At 37.7% G+C, this 18,213-nt stretch overlaps 1 protein-coding gene across 1 annotated transcript; it reads right to left on the bottom strand.

Annotated features, from left to right (window-relative positions):
- Positions 1–2,635: 2,635 nt before the first annotated feature.
- LOC113534222 (cytochrome b5 reductase 4) lies at positions 2,636–10,235 on the bottom strand. Its single transcript, XM_053237490.1, has 16 exons — positions 9,770–10,235; positions 9,362–9,515; positions 8,485–8,585; positions 8,156–8,240; positions 7,725–7,760; positions 7,486–7,558; positions 7,155–7,212; positions 6,885–6,978; positions 5,768–5,800; positions 5,270–5,392; positions 5,009–5,149; positions 4,715–4,864; positions 4,281–4,431; positions 3,749–3,835; positions 3,433–3,594; positions 2,636–3,148 (listed from the first exon to the last, which is right to left on the bottom strand). Exons 1-16 carry the CDS (start codon positions 9,848–9,850, stop codon positions 3,094–3,096), a joined length of 1,584 nt encoding a protein of 527 aa, XP_053093465.1. The 5' UTR covers positions 9,851–10,235; the 3' UTR covers positions 2,636–3,093.
- Between the last annotated feature and the right edge of the window lie 7,978 nt (positions 10,236–18,213).

Genomic DNA, 18,213 nt, shown 5'->3' with positions numbered 1-18,213 from the left:
CTTTTTAATTAAAATTTTACATTTTAAAATTATGATTACTATTGGAAAATGTATTTTTTTTACAAGGTAGATTCAGATAATAAGAACCAAGCAATTTCTTTCACCAAAGTCTTAAAATGATTTTTTGCATTTTTTGTTGTATTGTGTTATTACAGATATTGACATAAATAAAGCTACTAATCTGTACTGTTGCTTGTCACTGGGGTGGTATCATCAAGCAAACATCTTTTATACCTTTAGTATGTACTGGAAATTTGAAAGTCTACCTTATAATAATATAATCAGTACATATAGTGGTAATGTTATTATTATTATAATCAGTACATATAGTGGTAATGGCATACATGTCACTTTACTCTTTATATTTTAATATATTTTGTTTATTTACTTAACCTGCATCATGTTATTACAATAAACTGATTATTCATTCATATCGACCAGCAGTTCAAAGTGCAATACCACTGATCTGGCAACACCGGCTACTGGCTTCTTCCTCAGCTGTCCTGTCAGTATTAAATAAATTAATCCACACTGCCATCTAGTGGAAATGAAGATTGCTGTCACAATAGGCTGTAGGGGAAAGTTCTCCATCTACACTATATAGCCAACAGTTTGTACACACCTGACCATCACACCCATATGTAGTTCTTCCCCAAACTGGTCCCACAAATTTGGAAGCACATAGTTGTACAGAATGTCTCTGTAGACTGACATTACAATTTCCCTTCACTGCAACTTAAGGGGAACAAACCTGTTCTAGCATGACAGTGCCCCTGTGCACATTGTCATTATCACATGAAGACATGGTTTGCCAAGGCTGGAGTGGAAGAACTCGAGTGGCCTGTACAGAGCCCTGACCTCAACCCCACTGAACACCTTTGGGATGAACTGGAATAGTGACTGCACCCCAGGCCTCCTCTCCCAAATCAGTACCTGACCTCACTAATGCTCTTGTGGCTTAATGAACACAAATCACCACAGCCATGCTCCAAAAAGGAGTCGAAAGCCTTCGCAGAGGAGTGGAGAACAACGGCAAATTGGGACTAAATCTGGAATGGGATGTTCAACAAGCACATGCTGCATGAATGTTATGGTCAGGTGTTCACAAACTTTTGGCCATATTGTGTAGACCACTGATGGTTATCGCAAAGCTCCCGAGAGGTTCAAGTTATACTTTTTAAAAATGTTTTAATTTGTGTTACAGTGATTTGATATTTTCAGAATGATGTGCTGCTGGTGAAGATACACTATACAGTGACACCAGACCATCACACACATACAGTATGCTGTTCTTCCCCAGACTGTTGCTGTAAAGTTGGATAGGATGCGTACAATTTTATAGGATGTCTTTACATTATAATTTACCTTCACTAGAATTAAAGGGCCCAAACCTGTTCCAGTATGACAATGCCCCTGTGCACAAAGTGAGGTCCAGTAAGACGTGATTTGCCAAAGTTGGAGTGGAAGAACTTGAGAACCCTGACCTCAACCCCACTGAACACCATTAAGATGAACTGAAACCCTGACTGTGCTCCAGGTCTTCTCACCCGACATCAGAGCCTGATCTCACTAATGCTCTTGTGGCTAAATGAGCAGATCCCCACAGCCACACTCCAAAATCTAGTGGAAACCCTTCTCAGAAGAGTGGAGATTATTATAACAGCAATGTGGTGACTAAATGTGGAATGAGATGTTCAACAAACACACATGGTTGTAATGGTCATGTGTCCAATAACGTTTGGGCATATAGTGTATATATTTAGCCTGTGGGACGTGTTGTCTCCCTCTTGTCCTGCCTTTTGCACACCCTGTTTGGAAAGTGTAAAATCCCTGTAGGAAAAACCCTAGCCCTAGCCAAACCCTACCCATGGGCAAAACTTGGACATTGCACAGTCCTAACACTTGGCAAAACTGTAACCCTAGGCAAACCCTGACCATAGCCCAAACCTAATTCTAAGCAGACACTGACTGTAGTTATCCTTAGTCCAACCATACCCTCAACCCAACCCTAACCTTAAACATAGCCCTAAGCCTTGCATAATCTTAGCCCTAACATAAACCTAATGTCACTGTAGCCCCAACATAATGACAGCTAGTTTGACTGCCATCCCACTTCTTTGTTTAAAAAAAAAATCATGTCACCATTTGTTATTTTTGTATAATTTTATTGTGATTTTTTTGTACATTTTATTCATTTTGTTTACAATTCCATATTTCTTGCACCAACATCAGAGCTCGGCTAGATCAGAGAGATACTCCTATCAGTCTAATTAATAATTTTCATATTACTGGCTCAGCTGACATGAGACTAATCTGGAGACTCAGGTAAGACTAGCGAGGCAAGCCTGAGTCAGTCGGCTAGGCAACAAACATAAGAAAAAGACAAAACACTGACATTTGTTGTCCCTGCCTTAGTGGTACTATCACTTCAGTGTTTAATGCTAGCTGCATTTAAACCGTGTCTAACAAATATCCCTGCATCTCAGAAACCTCTTTCACTCTCAAGATCCTGGTTAACAGTTAGACCTTTTCTGCTATAACGGTGTGGTTGAGTTAAAATAATAAATAATAAATTAAGCCTTGCTGAATAAGTCCAAACTATACAGAAGCCATAAATACTCAAACCGGGGATATATTTTCCAAATGAGTTCTTTAGTTTTATTTCAGATCACCAACTGCGAGCATGTGGAGAGAATCTACACTTTTAAAGACTCATTTACTTTTACAATTAGCATTCCCTGGCTACATGGTTTAGCTGATTGGTTCATATATAAATTTTGTCAAGACAAAAATGACCATTCCATATAACAAAACATAACAAAAATGCATTTGATGGATAAAATTTGAATTTACAGTGGCAGTGCTATATCTCCTTCAAGAGTTTACACGTGAAATAAGAGTGGCCCATGACAGAAGGATGGGTGACCTGGAAATGCTTAGATGAAGTAAGTGCATAGGATTTCCAGATGATCATACATGTCAGACACGACCATTGCTATTTACTGAAAGCCAACCTCAAATCAATCACTGGGAGTTACTGAAGATCTTTGCTGTCTGTGATGCATAGAAATCTCTAGTACTAATTCTTACGGCTCAACTCTTGAAAGCATGAATCTCCTTTTCACTGAATCCCTGCTGCTTGACCAGCCTGTAAGAAGATAAACCACAGAAAGATATGACAGATGCATGGTGGTTAGAAAACCTAAGAGACAAACTCTTTTTAAAATTTCTTGACAGCAGTTAAAGTCTGTTTATTTTGTGTTATAGCAGGACCTCATGAAGAAGCTGTTGATTTCTAAGATTATGCCTAATACTTTAATAGAATAATATGTAGTTCAGTGTTAAAACTTCACACACAAAGGACTACAGATACAGTGTGCATCTGTGTGAGTGAAAGAAGGTGTAGACACAGGAATAGAATGAAATACGTACTGCACTGCCAGCTCGGTGAAACCAGTTGGTCCACACACACACACTAAGCACTTGGAGTCTCCTGGTCTTTCCATGAATGCCTGCAGCATTGTGGCATCTATTCGTCCTCTTTTGCCTGTCCATGAGCCCACAGGCTCTGAGAGAACATATTCAACCTGAAATCTGACAAAAGGCAGGATTAAGCGCTTCTGTGCTGAAGCAAATGTTAGTATGAGTGGTGTGTGCACAGCTTATAAGTCATTATGTTTAGCCAGTAAATGAAACATGCAACAAGTCGCTTATTTCTGAGATATTAACTGGAGTTAAAGGCCTATACCTCTCTTCCTCTGCACACAGGTGCTCCAGCTGAGAGTACCACAGGATGTCTCTCTCTTGACGATTGAAGAACATCAGCTTGGTCTTCCTGAGGGGGCAATGAAATCATCATAAACAGAAAAAGCCAAACCAAAAAAAAAAGGCCAATACAGTAACATCTCTAATATGGAAACAGTTTGAAACATAATATTGGAAACATAAATTCTTAGATGTATCATAACAGCCTCTCAAAGATTCTGCATCACTGCATAAGAGATATATGCTCAAGGACATGTCCTGTTATTAAAACAGATGAGACTGTCATTTTAAAATATGTAAGTTTGTTATTTTCTTATAACAGGACACTTAATGGTAATGTATTAGGCCTAGTGTTGTTCCATGGTAGATTAAATTTATATAATAAAATAATATATTATAAAAGATGAATTAAGCTCTATAAAAGATTGTTTTATAATTGCACCAGTTATTCCTGCAAGTGCTGCACAGTTAGGTAACTGCGTGTGGGTGTGTGTAGCGTGTGTGTAGCATGTAACCTGACAGAGGGCAGGTCCTGTAAGGCAAGGCAGAGGAGGCGAGCCATGGGTGTGAAACCAGTGCCAGCAGCTAAGAGGTACAAATGAGTGACATCACGCAGACTCCTGAGTGTAAAAGGACCCTCTGGACCGCTCATGGACATAGAGGCTCCTGACAAAGAACAAACCATTTACAGGTGAATGGACAATCATAAATACATACAACTGTAAATTTACATTTTATTTGTAGAAGTAAAGAAGTCTTGAGTGAGTGGACAATTAACTGTAAATGAATGAATGACTTTCAGAACTAGCACAATCAAATGCTTGTAATAAAGTGTATGAATGTTCTTTAATAGAAAATATCTACATCATGAATTCTGCCATGCATGTCCTCAAATATGTACAGTAAAACCACCAGGATTAACAACACACACACACACACACACACACACCGATGTCAAGGTTGTCCAAATGTTGTGTGAACACTCCATCAGGATAGACTTTAATCATCAGATAGATTTCAGAGCCCAGTGTGTTGCTGGAGTGAATGTGGGGCATGAGCACCTGGTCTACTGGTGTGTAGGGCTTTACAACATCATTGCCTGTTCATAAGAAAACATACATTTAAGCTACATTTGAGCACAGTACTTGATGAAGTAGGGTTTGTATAAGAATAGTTGTAATTCTGAAGTGCAGATATATTTGCTATGCTTAGCTTTAAGTTGAGATAGTAATTGAGGAATTACCCTGAAAGGAAGCTTTGAGGTAGACATGTCTCCCCACAGGGATGTGCATGTGTGCTCCAGGAGGTAACCGGAAACAGAAGAGCTGTGTGTCATGTGTAACTTCTTTCTTTGAAACCAATACACAATCTCTGTAGAACAGCCCTGAATTCCCAAAACAAATTGCACAGCTGCTTTCACTTAACTGATCTATACCCACAGTTAATGATTAATTACATAGGTTCGTCATTCAGACATAGAATAAAAGCCAGGCAGTTGACTTACCCCGGTGTTTACTCTGAATAAATGAATCATGGGATTCTAGGGGTTGACCCACTTGTGCCCACTTGGCTTTGAGGCTTTTGCGCAGGCACACCTCAACCTTCCCAACCGAACTCACTGTCTGAACTGCCATGACATGAGAGGAGAGAAAAGGACACTGTTAGGACACATCAAATCTAACTTCAAGTACTGATATTAATTTGAGTATGCATTGTTATGAGCTTATGAATTTCATTGTGAATGTTTTAACTCTGGACAGGGTTTGTACAAGCTACTAGTGAGCAAGAAAATCCGCATGCTAATGAGACTCTTTCAGGCTGGTCTTCACTGCCCATACTCTGTCTTTAACTGAGCTCTGCAGTGACAAACTTCAGACACGGGCATAAAGCCTGCTGCCAATGACACTGCAGACAAACGCAGTCTTCAGTAACCATTTTTGCTTCAGTAGATAAACACCTGCATCTCACAGATAAGTAACATAAAAATAAGAAAATCACTTACCTATAACATTTTCTTCTACTTCATGAGAAAGACCTAAAAACACATTTAATACTGTATATAAATATATAATACAAGCAGTTGGTCTTAACAATGCTGGACGTAAAGAAAAAAAATCCACCCTGGAAAAACTTGCATATTAATCTTTGTAAGTACCATGTGATCTTCAGTGGCATTCAATTCATTCTGTAATAAAATTTTGAGTTGATTTTTTAAATTTTTTTTTAATTTTACATTTTTTCATCGACATGTTGACCTCCTTTCATGTTGGTTAATCATTTCCTACATTGCCTTTTGACTACCTGCTGACAGTGGTGTCAGGGGCCAATAAACTGTATCTTAACAGATCAGTGCAGCAGCTCTTTAATCCTTTAGTCTGTCCAGCTCTCTCACCTCCTCATCTTGTTCACTCTGCTCAAACAAATCAGGTTCCAAAGCATCACCTTTCATGCTAATACTGCCATCAACACCATCTCATAGATCACTAACTGGATGCCAAATATTTGCCGTAACTCGGAGCAACTGCAAAGAAGCTCTTGCTCCTCTGTTTTTAGGAGCTAACAGCAAAAATTACTTATTACTTATGTTTGATATTATTTGAATTTTTTATATCCTATTAAACCATGGTAGGGATGGTCCCTGGAGGGCTACTGGTTAGGCCTTGGCGCTCTCATCACCACAGCCCGGGTTCGATTACTGGCAAGGGCACACAATAGTGCACTCCCAGTGCCGGTCCCAAGCCTGGATAAAATTGGGGAGGTTTGCGTCAGGAAGGGCATCTGGTGTTAAAAACTGTGCCAAATCAGATATGCAGACCAATGATCAGCTCTGGCAACCCATAACGGGAGCAGCCAAAAGAACAACAACAACAACAACAAACTGTGCTAAGAATGTAACCCTATAATGTCAGTGCAACACACAGCCATCAATGTCTCTCGTAGGAATAAATAAAATACAGCACCAACCAATAAAATTAGCACCAGAATCACATCACATCATTTCAATATAAACATAGTTAATGTGTTTCAGGGTGGAGTTTTCCTATAAGCGAGACATCACCCTGAATGAAGGTAAGCTTTGTGTACATATGGAATGCAAAAATGAACATCACACTACTCACTCCAATGAAGTAGATATGACCAGTGTCCTAAGAGCACCTCTATCCGCAGAATGTTTCCTTGAAGGTCCACTACTGAACAGCCAGATCTCGGAATCTGACACAGAAAGAAGGAAGGAAGGAGAGAGACAGGGCGAGAGGAAGAGGGAGAAGTCATAGAGAATGAAAGACAGCAGGTTAAAACATGAGAAGTGAGGAGACGAATCTAAATATCTCTCTTTCGCAGCATAACAAACTTGTTATAGTGAACTGACATGATGAAAACAGTCTCACCTTACGCTTGGTGTAAATAACAATATTAACAGTTTCCTCTGTCTGGAACCAGTCATATCTATGAAAAGAGGGGGGAAAATACATTTTCACAACTTTTTTTCTGGACCTTGCTGATAAATCTAGAATCCTTCATTTAACACATTCATTACCTACAGCTAATAATACTAATTCAAGTGTTTAATAAAGCTAAAAAGCCTCATTGGAATCAATAGCATGCACAGTCACCTGTGTATAGGCAATACAAGATTTTCTGCAAGTATTTTTTGCAAGTAAAAACAAACAGAAGCATAATCAACCTGTCTAAATTCTTATTAATGAAACTTAAGCATACCGAGGGTGATTGTCTTTCAGCGCTGGAGCAGCTCCTGCTGAATCCAACAACAATGTGGCAGGAGGAGCAAGACCTAAAAGGTAGATAATATGCTCTCATTACAGAGCAACTGGATGAATATTTTGACATTTTAAAACTTTTTTTAGGATGCCATACACCTCCATTTGTTATCGAGCCCTCACAACTAATATATACACATAAATACTTAATATTCCTTAAATGCATGTTTGCATTCCTACCATTCACGTGGGTGTTCTCAGGTTTCAGTGGCTGCGCTGTGGGAGCAAACAAACATCTCATGGGCTGCTGATACAACTGTTGCACATGTTGCAACAAAATGTCATTTGTTACTCCTTGTTTTAGCAATATGTCTATGTGTATCTGTGGAGATTTGCCCATTTATCCACAAGAGCGTTAGTGAGGTCAGGCACTGAGGGCGCAGTTGGGCCTCAGTTCTAGTGAGGTGAAACTGTAATGGTACGGAATACAAAGACATTCTATACAATTCTGCTCTTCCAACTTTGTGGCAACAGTTCAGGAAAAGCCCACACTTGGTTGTAACGGTCAGATGTCCACATACATTTGGATAGTTATACAGTATCCTTGTCCTTATGTACTGTAATGTTGATCATTTAGCTAATGGACATTTTTATAAGGACTTGGTCTATACCTTTAATGGCTGTGCTGGCCTTTACCACCATCCTGCCCACCAGACACTCTTTCAACATGGACTCATAATTCACCCAACGGTGGACCTGTCAATGGACATGAAGGACACTGTGTCAACCATATTTATAAAATATACTCAGATAAAAATAGTACACAATCATGAATCACTGCTGCACCTTTAAGTGTTAAGCTTTGTGTAAGCAATATTGCTACTCGATTAATATATACGCATTCCAGCTGCTAAACAGCTTATCACAGCACAATACACAAAATCACTTTGGAGAATATGTACATTTTGTGTTGTAAACATTTTGCAAGTTCGTTATTTACCTGGTCAAACAAGTCAGTGCCATCAGTACCAGCTGCCTTCATCAGCTCCTCTTCCCCACCAGGGTGGAAATCCATGTATGCACTCACATTATACACCATACCTGCAGAAGAACACACACAGTTAACAGGGCTAAGTCTGATCATTAGTATTTACCAAATGGCTGGTGATGAAGTCTGGTGACAGCTCACAGCTGGGAGCACATCTAAACACCGAAACACTGAACACAGCAGGAAGACCCAGCTGAAAAATCCAGCTTAATCTGACCCACAATCAGCTGCTCATACACAGCCTGAGCTGGACCAGCTGATAAAGCAAAGACTTTCTGAATTCCTGCTACTAATGCGACATCACAGACAAGTTTTTTTTTATTAAGAAAATAACACAACAGAAAAAATTTGAAATTTTCAAATGTTTATTTGATTATAAATTATAAATATAGTTTTCAAATATTTATTGATTAATTTATTCACGTAATAAGGAAGCTGGAAAATAACTTAATAGGTGGAAATTATGGTCTACCAGTTAGACCAGCTAAGCCTGAGTTTCAACAGCTAAGTAGCGGGTCAGACCAAGCTGGATTTAATTAAAATATATAAAGTACTATTTTAAAAGCATTGTACACAACCCTCTTCAATAAAAAATAATCTCCTTTCTGTGATCAGAGTTCTACAAAATCCAGTAATCTCTAAAAGCTACAATCTGTTATTGTGCCATAAACAACCTCCGAAATCCAGAAAATCAACAGTGAGAAGACAGGAGTGAGGCGGACAACAAGAAAAATGAGTATCACAAACAAACCAAATGTTTTTTTGTTTTTTTTTTAAAGAAGAATGCCTGTCTAACATTCGTGTTTCCTTTGTGTGTTTAAGGTCTCACCTCTTATACATGTCCAACAGTCATTTCTTGTGTTGTGTTTCTTTAGTTCCTCTTCTGTTACCTCGATCAGTCTCCCCTTCAGTCCAGTCAGATCACGGCCACTTTTAGTGAGCCGAATCCAGTCCATAAGACTGTGACCCGGCTTCAGAGCCACCTAGATATACAACAGCATTCTCAGTGATGGCACTATATGAAACTGATATGAATTCAGGAACAAGGGTGAAAAAAACCTGAGTAAACTGCAAGATCTCTCTAATTTGTACAGGTTGATTGAATACAAGCAACAAAATCAGAGAACAGAATCATAGAATAGAAACAAAATCATCTAGATTAGGAGGCAGATTGTTTGAAAGGAGGCTGATCTTTGATTAAACAGGCAGCACAGTCATTAGAGGAAGAGATCCAGACCTTGTTCCTGGGCTGGCCGGCTGAAGCGACTCTCTGCTGAGAGCTGACTGCGGGGAATGACTGCGAGGGCACATTCAGCATCTCTGCTCCTCTAAAACAGCTCAAACGCCGAACAAACACTGCAATTACAACGTTAGATGACGTACTTCCCAGCAAGCTGCGGCAACAACTCTACTCAAGCGGAAATGTCAAGCTCAGGATGACGAAATGTTTCTTCCTCAAAGGCAGAAAAGTTGGAACATTTCCCCATCGTACAGTCACCATTCTGAACACTTAAAGCTACTCGCCACTTCTCTCAGACCGGCCAAGTGTTTTTCATCCAAATAAACAGCTACAGGAAACACACACTGCATACAAATGAACCTGTTTTGTGAACATCATTCTTGTAACTTATGCCTAACTCTATAACATAAACACCGGCTAAGACGCACCTACCGCGGGCGCGCCAATCTCGCGTCACTATTTTGCTGTTTCCAAATAAACGTCGCAGAGATATGACGACATGACATTTTGTAACGCGCCCTCTAGCGTAAAGCTACAGTTTTACTAGATTTTGCTAGATTTCTCTAAAATCACTTATAATGCACTTTTACTAAATATTGAGAAAAGCCTAAAAACTCTTAACAATTTATATCGCTTTTTTGAACGTCATATAATTTTTTTCTTTGTTATTTAAATCTTTATAGATTGATTTATGTTGCATTCAAATGAATATAACATAACATAGTTTATATATATATATATATATATATATATATATATATATATATATATATAGTATAGCAATTCCATTTCTCATGTAACACGTAATACACTGGGAATTGCAGTGTAAAATATAGTCTAAATATAGTCTAGACTGTAAGAAATATCACTAATAGCCTGATTATGATGCTGCTTAGGAGTGTTATATCTTTCAACTAATCTATTTTGCTCACTGGATTCATTGTATAATAGATGAAGACATTCTGTGGGATTACTGACTACAAGAGACAATCTGCCCTCCACAACACTGTCCATAATGTGCCTTTATATTTTTGACCTCAGGGGCATGGTGGTTTAGTGGCTTAGTGGCTAGCACTGTTACCTCACACCTCTAGGGTTGTGGGTTTGAGTGTCACCTCCACTGTGGGTGTGTGTGTGTGTGTGTGGGTGTGGGTGTGGGTGGGTGTGGGTGTGTGGGTGGAGTTTGCATGTTTGGGGTTTCCTCTGGGTATTCTGGTTTCCTCCCCTAGTTCAAAGACATGCATTGTAGGCTGATTGGCATCTATAAATTGTCTGAGGTGTGTGTGTGTGTGTGTGCACAATTGTGCCCTGCAATGGGGTGTCCCCTGCCTTGTGCCCTGGGATAGGATCCCTGTGACCCTGTGTAGGATAAGTGGTACAGGAAATGGATGGATTTTTGACCTTTGCACTGGAAACAGACAATTCAACAGATAATTCACAATTACAAACAGATATTCACAAGCAAAACAGTGACATTGTGTATTTGCACTATGTAGTCCTGTATGTGTACTTTAAATTATGAGTTACACCAAGAAACATTTCGTACTGTATACATTTCGTACTGTATACAAGCTATATAGAGGAATGACAATAGACTTGATTGAAATGAAATGAAGAAATAAGAAGAAATAAGCTTTGAAGTGAGTTGATTTACTTGAATATCATAATTCATCTTTTTTTCTGTGGAGAACAAATCTAAGAAAAAAAATGCAGTCAAATTTCAGTTCAAATATTTCACCCTATTTCTTAACATGTAACAAGTGCCAACACTGGCTATGTTTACATGCACATCAATATTCTGATATTAATCGGAATCTGGTGATATTCTGATTAGTACTGAGTCATGTAAATGCCACAATCTGATTGCTGAAACTTGTTGCATGTAAACATCTTATTCAGAAAATCCACTGAAAGCAGATATATGTGCATGCTCAGTCCACAAGGAATTGTGCGTGCTAACAGATGCTTAGTAAGGAATGGTAACTTGGGCATACTTACAACAGACGTATATTCTGATGCCTGTACTCATATAAACACTGTATTTGGAATATGGCTGCAACCTGAATATAGACCTTAAATGGAATTTGATGTGCCATGTAAACGTAGTCTGCTATCTTTCAGCACTACTGACTGTTCCTTATTTCCTGTAGGTCAGTACTGTTGTGAAGTTCTGTTCCATAATCCCAATGGACTGATTGTGTTTGGAGCAGGAAAAACATGTGGATGTATTGCAATAGGATGGAGAAATTCTTATCCAGAAAAGAGTTTATACTGATGCTACTGTTTTGTAATGTACACTTGATAATCAGCATTCTGACATCAGTATGTTTTGTATCGAAGTGAAAAAATAAAGTAAAATAGTCTGACCTTCAGTCAAAGATGAAAGTAAAGACTGACAACATGTCTCATTCTCCATCTTCATATTTTCCATTTTTCTCCACTTCTTCTTTTATTATTCCATCAAATCACCTTTTCTAGGCCTGCATTCATTAGGATGTTACTCATCAGTCAGGAATCCTAGATTTTACTCAAACCCTGTCTGTTTGTTAATTTCGGGAAGATTATCAGTGTGAGGTTAATTATCGTTCTAGTTGCAGAGTCACATTTTAATTAAAAGTCAGCCAGTATGGCACGTGAACAGTACTTTCATGAGACTGTAGAGGGGACATTTGTAGATCTTGTAGGGCTTTTCTTCATGGCTAATCTGCTTATGTCACCAATAAGATCTGGGAAAGAAAGCCTTTAAGAGAAATGTCAATGTAAAAGTCCTAAGTAAACTTGTTAAAACATTTGCAATTCAAGTGCAATAGTTGCGACATTTACATAATAGATACATCCCTATTTAATTGTTTCTCTATAATCTTGTTTCACTATAAAAATATGTGACATGCTACACAATTCTACAGTACTACTGCATGTACCAGTTCTCAGCACACATTTACTGTTTTGCAAAACGTCCCTGCTGAAAAAAACAATAGAAACCCTTATAGAATTTATAATGGATTTTAATGGTTATAATGGGAATTGTATTGGTTTTAATGGAAACTGTAATGGTCCCTGTGGGTCTCTACTGGTAATTTGTTGCCTCTATTGGTGGCATGTCACGTCTAGTGGATACCGTTAAGGACCAGTAATGGTAATGGTAATGGTTTTAATGGTGAGCTGATATGAGTAATGGTATTTGTAGTGGAATCCATTAGTATTTCTGTGATGGTTTCTATTGTTTTTTTTTTTAGCAGGGTTATGACAACTGTACTATAAAGACTGAAAGAAATCATTAAGTACTAAGCAAATATCTCTGTTATTGTTAGTAAATATACTGATTCATATATATAGGGTAGATAGCATTTATATATATATATATATATATATATATATATATATATATATATATATATATATACACCCAGATGAGTAATTTGATGTAGGTTCTTCAGTCTAGTGTTATACAGGGACATATTAAAAATGACATTTTAATAATTTCTCCCTTAAACTGTTCTTATAAAAGCTTAAACCAGTGAAGATATTATTAGAGGATTATTATTATTGGAAGACCCTCTCTTGACACACACACACACACACACATACACACACACACATACACATACACGACAATGATGAGAGAAGCACCTGTTCACAGCAAGGAGCTAGGGAGGCCAAAACTAGACACAAGCCATCACCAAATCTTCCCTTTAAGACAAAATGATCACACTCTCAAAAAATAATACACACAAACTGATCAGATTCCACTTAAATAATACATTTAAAACAAGTGTCCAAACATCTATTTTGTATGTGCTTATTTTTCTGGACACTAACTAGTTTTGCATCGACACACAACCATTGTTTTCAGACAGTCATCCACAAGATGGTAGTAGTCCTCCAGTCTCCAGTCTCCGTGCAGTTTTACACTATGCATGAGGTGGCAGTCAACCATTAAAATAAAGCAACACTTCATTTCATGCATGAGTTGATTTTTATATCCTCTTCTTAGCCAACTCATTTTGGGAATCATTTCTCCTAAGAATGTGAGATTTCTGCAATTGTTTTGAGAAGGGATTTCTATGATTGGTGCACAGCTGACTTAACCGTGACATACCACTGAAGATGGGAGTAAGTAGGAGGCAAACATGTAAAATAAATAAAGAAATTTTTTAAAAATCAAGGAGCTCACATAAGAGCTCAGATAATTTCTTCACAAAAAGCAACAACCTTCTAGAGATAACCACCTGAATGTTCTTTAAAGTGTGTTGCAGGGCCTGGACTTGGCCAGTGAGATAATGAATATGCATTACTTCATAGTGTTGTGCCATATTTGAAATATAATACACCTGGGAGGCTTTAGAGGGCTTTCTGAGGCTCTTCTTTAGCACATTCTAAAGTGCTCAAGCACTGCTGAGGGGAGTAGCACAGGTAACATAGTGATTGGTCAGGTCAAGTGTTTACGCTAGAGAGAGCAGAGCGAGAGCAATCTTTGCTCAGCATCCTCTTTGTCTACACTTAGTGAAGATCAATGGCTCAATGACGAAGCCTGCTATATTCATCGCGACAATACTGATAACACCACTCCATAGCGGGGAACTTTCATGCTTTTTTTTTTTTTTAGGCAAGAAGCACTTGCTTGGATAAAATCCTTTACATTTTAACCTTCATCTCTCTCTCTCTCTCTCTCTCTCTCTCACACCCATGTCCCCCACCCACACAGTAAATCTAAGCACAACGGCACAGGGTAGATAATTACAATTTCAAAACCATTTGCCAGATCATTACCACCTAATCCCCTGTTTCATCTGATGAGTCACGCGTCTCATTTAGCATGGTGCTGGACAGCTCAGAGTTCTTTTTTTTTTTCTTTTCATAAACATCACTGTCCCTTGGTTTTCCGGCCCAAGAGGGCCACGAGGGCAGCAAGAGTACACACACATGCACATCCACATTAAAAAACTATAGATCAAGAAAGACAAGCTTTTCTATTGTCTCTTTCATACTCCAACTAGTTTGATGATTTGCCATTTTTTGTTTGTTTTTGCTCATTTAAAGTAATTTCAGAGTATATACTTTAAGCATTTGTCTGCTAAGCACTTATTTGCAAACCATTTATTTTCTTCATAAATAAATCATAACCAAGATTTAATGATAACTATATTTAAGTGCTTGAGTTGTTCTCCTTCTATTTCCATTCAAATTGAATTTAAATTATAACACTGCTTTAATACTTTCTCTCTTGATCATTTGGTAGCATCTACAAAGAGATTTCTTCTAACCAAATCAGAGACAATTAAATGTAAGGTTAACTTAATCTTTCACGTGCGTTCAGCCCACCATGTGGTAAGCATAGACTAGATCACCATAGCAACAGTACTGAGCACACTGAATTGATAAACGGACTGGCTGATTTTCACTACCCCGTGTCCAAATATTGTTGAAAAATATTTTCTATTGTCTTTTCAGAACTTTACAGCATTGGTAATATTCCTGATACATTTATATTGTTTGACCTGAGAAAGTCCATGCCAGTGAAAGACTGTAAGAGGTATTTGCAAGAGCCAGGTATTCATTATTGACTATAAAGAACACAGCATTAAGTTTTTTTTCACAATTCAAGATAAGTTATGCATCTTCCCTAAAAAATAGGCAACAACAGTTGGAAAATTATATCATGCTAAACAATTATTCATTAACAGCATTACTGTTTTTTTTTATATATTTTTATATCATACATTGAGTAAATTAAATTAAATTATATTACATGGACTCAATTCTATGGTATATAATCAAAGAAAAATAACTACAAATATGCTCCAATTCCTTTTAAATATAATATCTGTATCAGCATGGTAATTTGTCACAAATATAATGAGCTAGAAATTCACATAGGGGAGTTTATTGAGGTTTTTTTTTCTTGCCTCTCACATCAACAGCCCATGTTTCACTAGCCTCCACTTTGACCTCTTGACCTCGTACTGAGTGACCACACAGACCAGGCCAGTGTCGCCGCCATGGCTGCACAGGTCCTTTGAAACGGATGGCTTTAGTCCAAAAGGGCATAGCAGACCTTGCAGATGAGTAGGTCAGAACTCAATAAATCATGTCTGACTTGTGACCTAAAGTTCAGAGAGGAGAAAAAGGGAGATCAATGACACAGCCCATGATGCTGTCCCACAGCTCTTACCATCCACCTTTACTTCTAGCTCTGATTTGTTTATGGCGTCTGGTCCTGGCTGAGGAAATGATTTTTTGAAAGCAATCGATATATTATAGTGAATGTTTTCTCATGGTCGAATTGCGTTACTTTGACACTCACCACACTCACACTGATGATAGATGTGTACAAAACTGGAGACTGATGTGGTGGAATGTTGTATTCTTCCAAAGAGAGTGCTGCATGAATGGAATGTGTGTTAATCACAAAGAAAATCTTGAGCCATAGTAAAATTGATGCAGTGGGATCTCCTACATCCAGATTCATAACCGTAGTCAGCCCCCAGAAGACTAGACCATATCCCATAATATATCTCAACAAATTATGTATTGAAGCATGCTGCAGCTGCAAAGCTCAAGCTAAATGAATTGAGGCAAAACAGCAAAGAACATATTACTGCGGTAAGAATGTACACTAAAGACAAATAAATCTTCCTTCTTTATTCATTTTTCAGAATTAGGATCAGAATGCTGCTTTTACAACAGTTCATGCCATGTATAATAAATGTTTATGACCCCTTTAACATTGGCTGTCATAGAATAGAATTTATTATCTGTATAATAGGACGTATCACAACATTCGCATCATTGCACAAGATTCCTTAAACTTTTTTAAATTTCTCTAGCATGTTTGAACATTTAGAAGCAGTGCTGTGCTGATTTAAGAGCTGTGACAGATATACATGCACACACACAGGCACAGACTTCAACAAAACTGGTTATTTGAGTGTGTTGTGGGGTTAGATAGGTTGAATAAACAGTTATGTTTTGTTGTAATCCCTGTAAGCCCACGTCCAGACTATTCGCTATGTAGAGATGAGAGCTGTCACTCACAGCTGTAATCTTTTTCTCTCCACCACCTTCGGCTGATCCGCTTTCTGATGCGGCTAATTTTCTTTGTGTGTGTGTTTGTGTTTGTGTGTATTTGTGTTGGGTAGAGCAGAGGGAGGTAAGAAACGTATTTGCAGAGTGTTAAAATTAATGTACAGAATGCAACATGCAATTTCTTTCATATACAATAAAAACCCAGACTTGCCATGTTGTTTTCCTGGGAGATAGAACATTAAAAAATCCATTACAGATCAGTCACCTGATTCACATGTGAAATTTATGTGTTTTTGAAATGTTGTGCTTCACAAATTTATCACATGTAGTGTATGTTTTGTTTTTTAATTTTCTCATTGTGATTTTTACACATTAATCTTTTATTTTCATGTGTTAATGTTTCACGTATAGGACATGTGACTTATTTTCCACCTGTGATCCCTCACACAATTCATTTATTATCACATGGTAATATTTCATGTGGTTTCTTTTTTCAGATATGATTTTCTCACATCTGAAAAAGGATTTCTTTTTCACACGTGATCAGGTACTGTTCACATGATGAGTGTTTACTTTTTCAGGGCATGAATGTAGAAATGCACTTTCACATGGTTTTCACACATCTATATTGTTTCCTCACTTCTCGTACTGGTAGCATAAGTCATATTTGCACAAAACAATTACTGCACATTATACATATTTGATTTTTCTATTTTATTTTATTTTATTCTATTCTTATTATTTATTATTATTATTATCTTTTATTGTGTTTAATACATATATACGTGTATGTGTGCATGTATGCATGTGTATATGAATGTGTATATATTTAAATCCGAATCTGAATCTAATATGAAAAATCCATAGTAATGTTGTCCATATTGTCAATATAACCCTTTGTCTCTTTGTTGGTGTTAGGCAGGAATCCTATTAACATGTTTGCTCACATGTCAGTTTACACTGACAACTAATAAATTGCATCCTACTGCTATTTGTAGTGATCACATATGAACAATGACCATACTACTAGTGACATGGACTGGTTATTTTCTAATATTCCTGCATTGTGTATATAGTGTCCTGGTGTGTGTCTGGTCTGGTAGTAGTTATGAGAGATGAATAGGGGCCTCGCTTCATGTTGAACTAACTTTGATTCTGCTGTGTGTGGGAGAACCGCAAGGGTTAAGGCACATGTTCTGAAACAACAGATTGACACTGGCCCCTGAGGAAGATGAAAAGCTGCTCCATCAGCCTTGGAAAATGTTGGCATAATGTGTTTTTATTTACTGGAACTTTCTTTGAACTTAAACACTGCATGCTTTTTTTGAAAATCCTACAAAAACACATGGAGGCACTTTACTTTTAATTAATAGAAACTAAAAAAATCAGTGATCATATTAAGTTTAATTGTTTTA

This window comes from Pangasianodon hypophthalmus, chromosome 1, assembly GCF_027358585.1.
Source record: "Pangasianodon hypophthalmus isolate fPanHyp1 chromosome 1, fPanHyp1.pri, whole genome shotgun sequence".
Classification (NCBI taxonomy): Eukaryota; Metazoa; Chordata; class Actinopteri; order Siluriformes; family Pangasiidae; genus Pangasianodon; species Pangasianodon hypophthalmus.
The sequence above is the reverse complement of the archived record's forward strand: the minus strand, read 5'-3'. Positions and strand labels throughout refer to the sequence as shown.

Bases quoted from the DNA above. Each gene is read 5' to 3' on its own strand.
- LOC113534222 (XM_053237490.1), bottom strand. From the start codon at position 9,850: ATGCTGAATGTGCCCTCGCAGTCATTCCCCGCAGTCAGCTCTCAGCAG. The intron at 5,801-6,884 runs GTGAGTAGTGTG...ATGTGTTTTTAG, and splicing joins GTCATATCTACTTCATTGGA to GTCTTTCTCATGAAGTAGAA. The intron at 3,595-3,748 runs GTATAGGCCTTT...GCCTTTTGTCAG, and splicing joins CTGTGTGCAGAGGAAGAGAG to ATTTCAGGTTGAATATGTTC.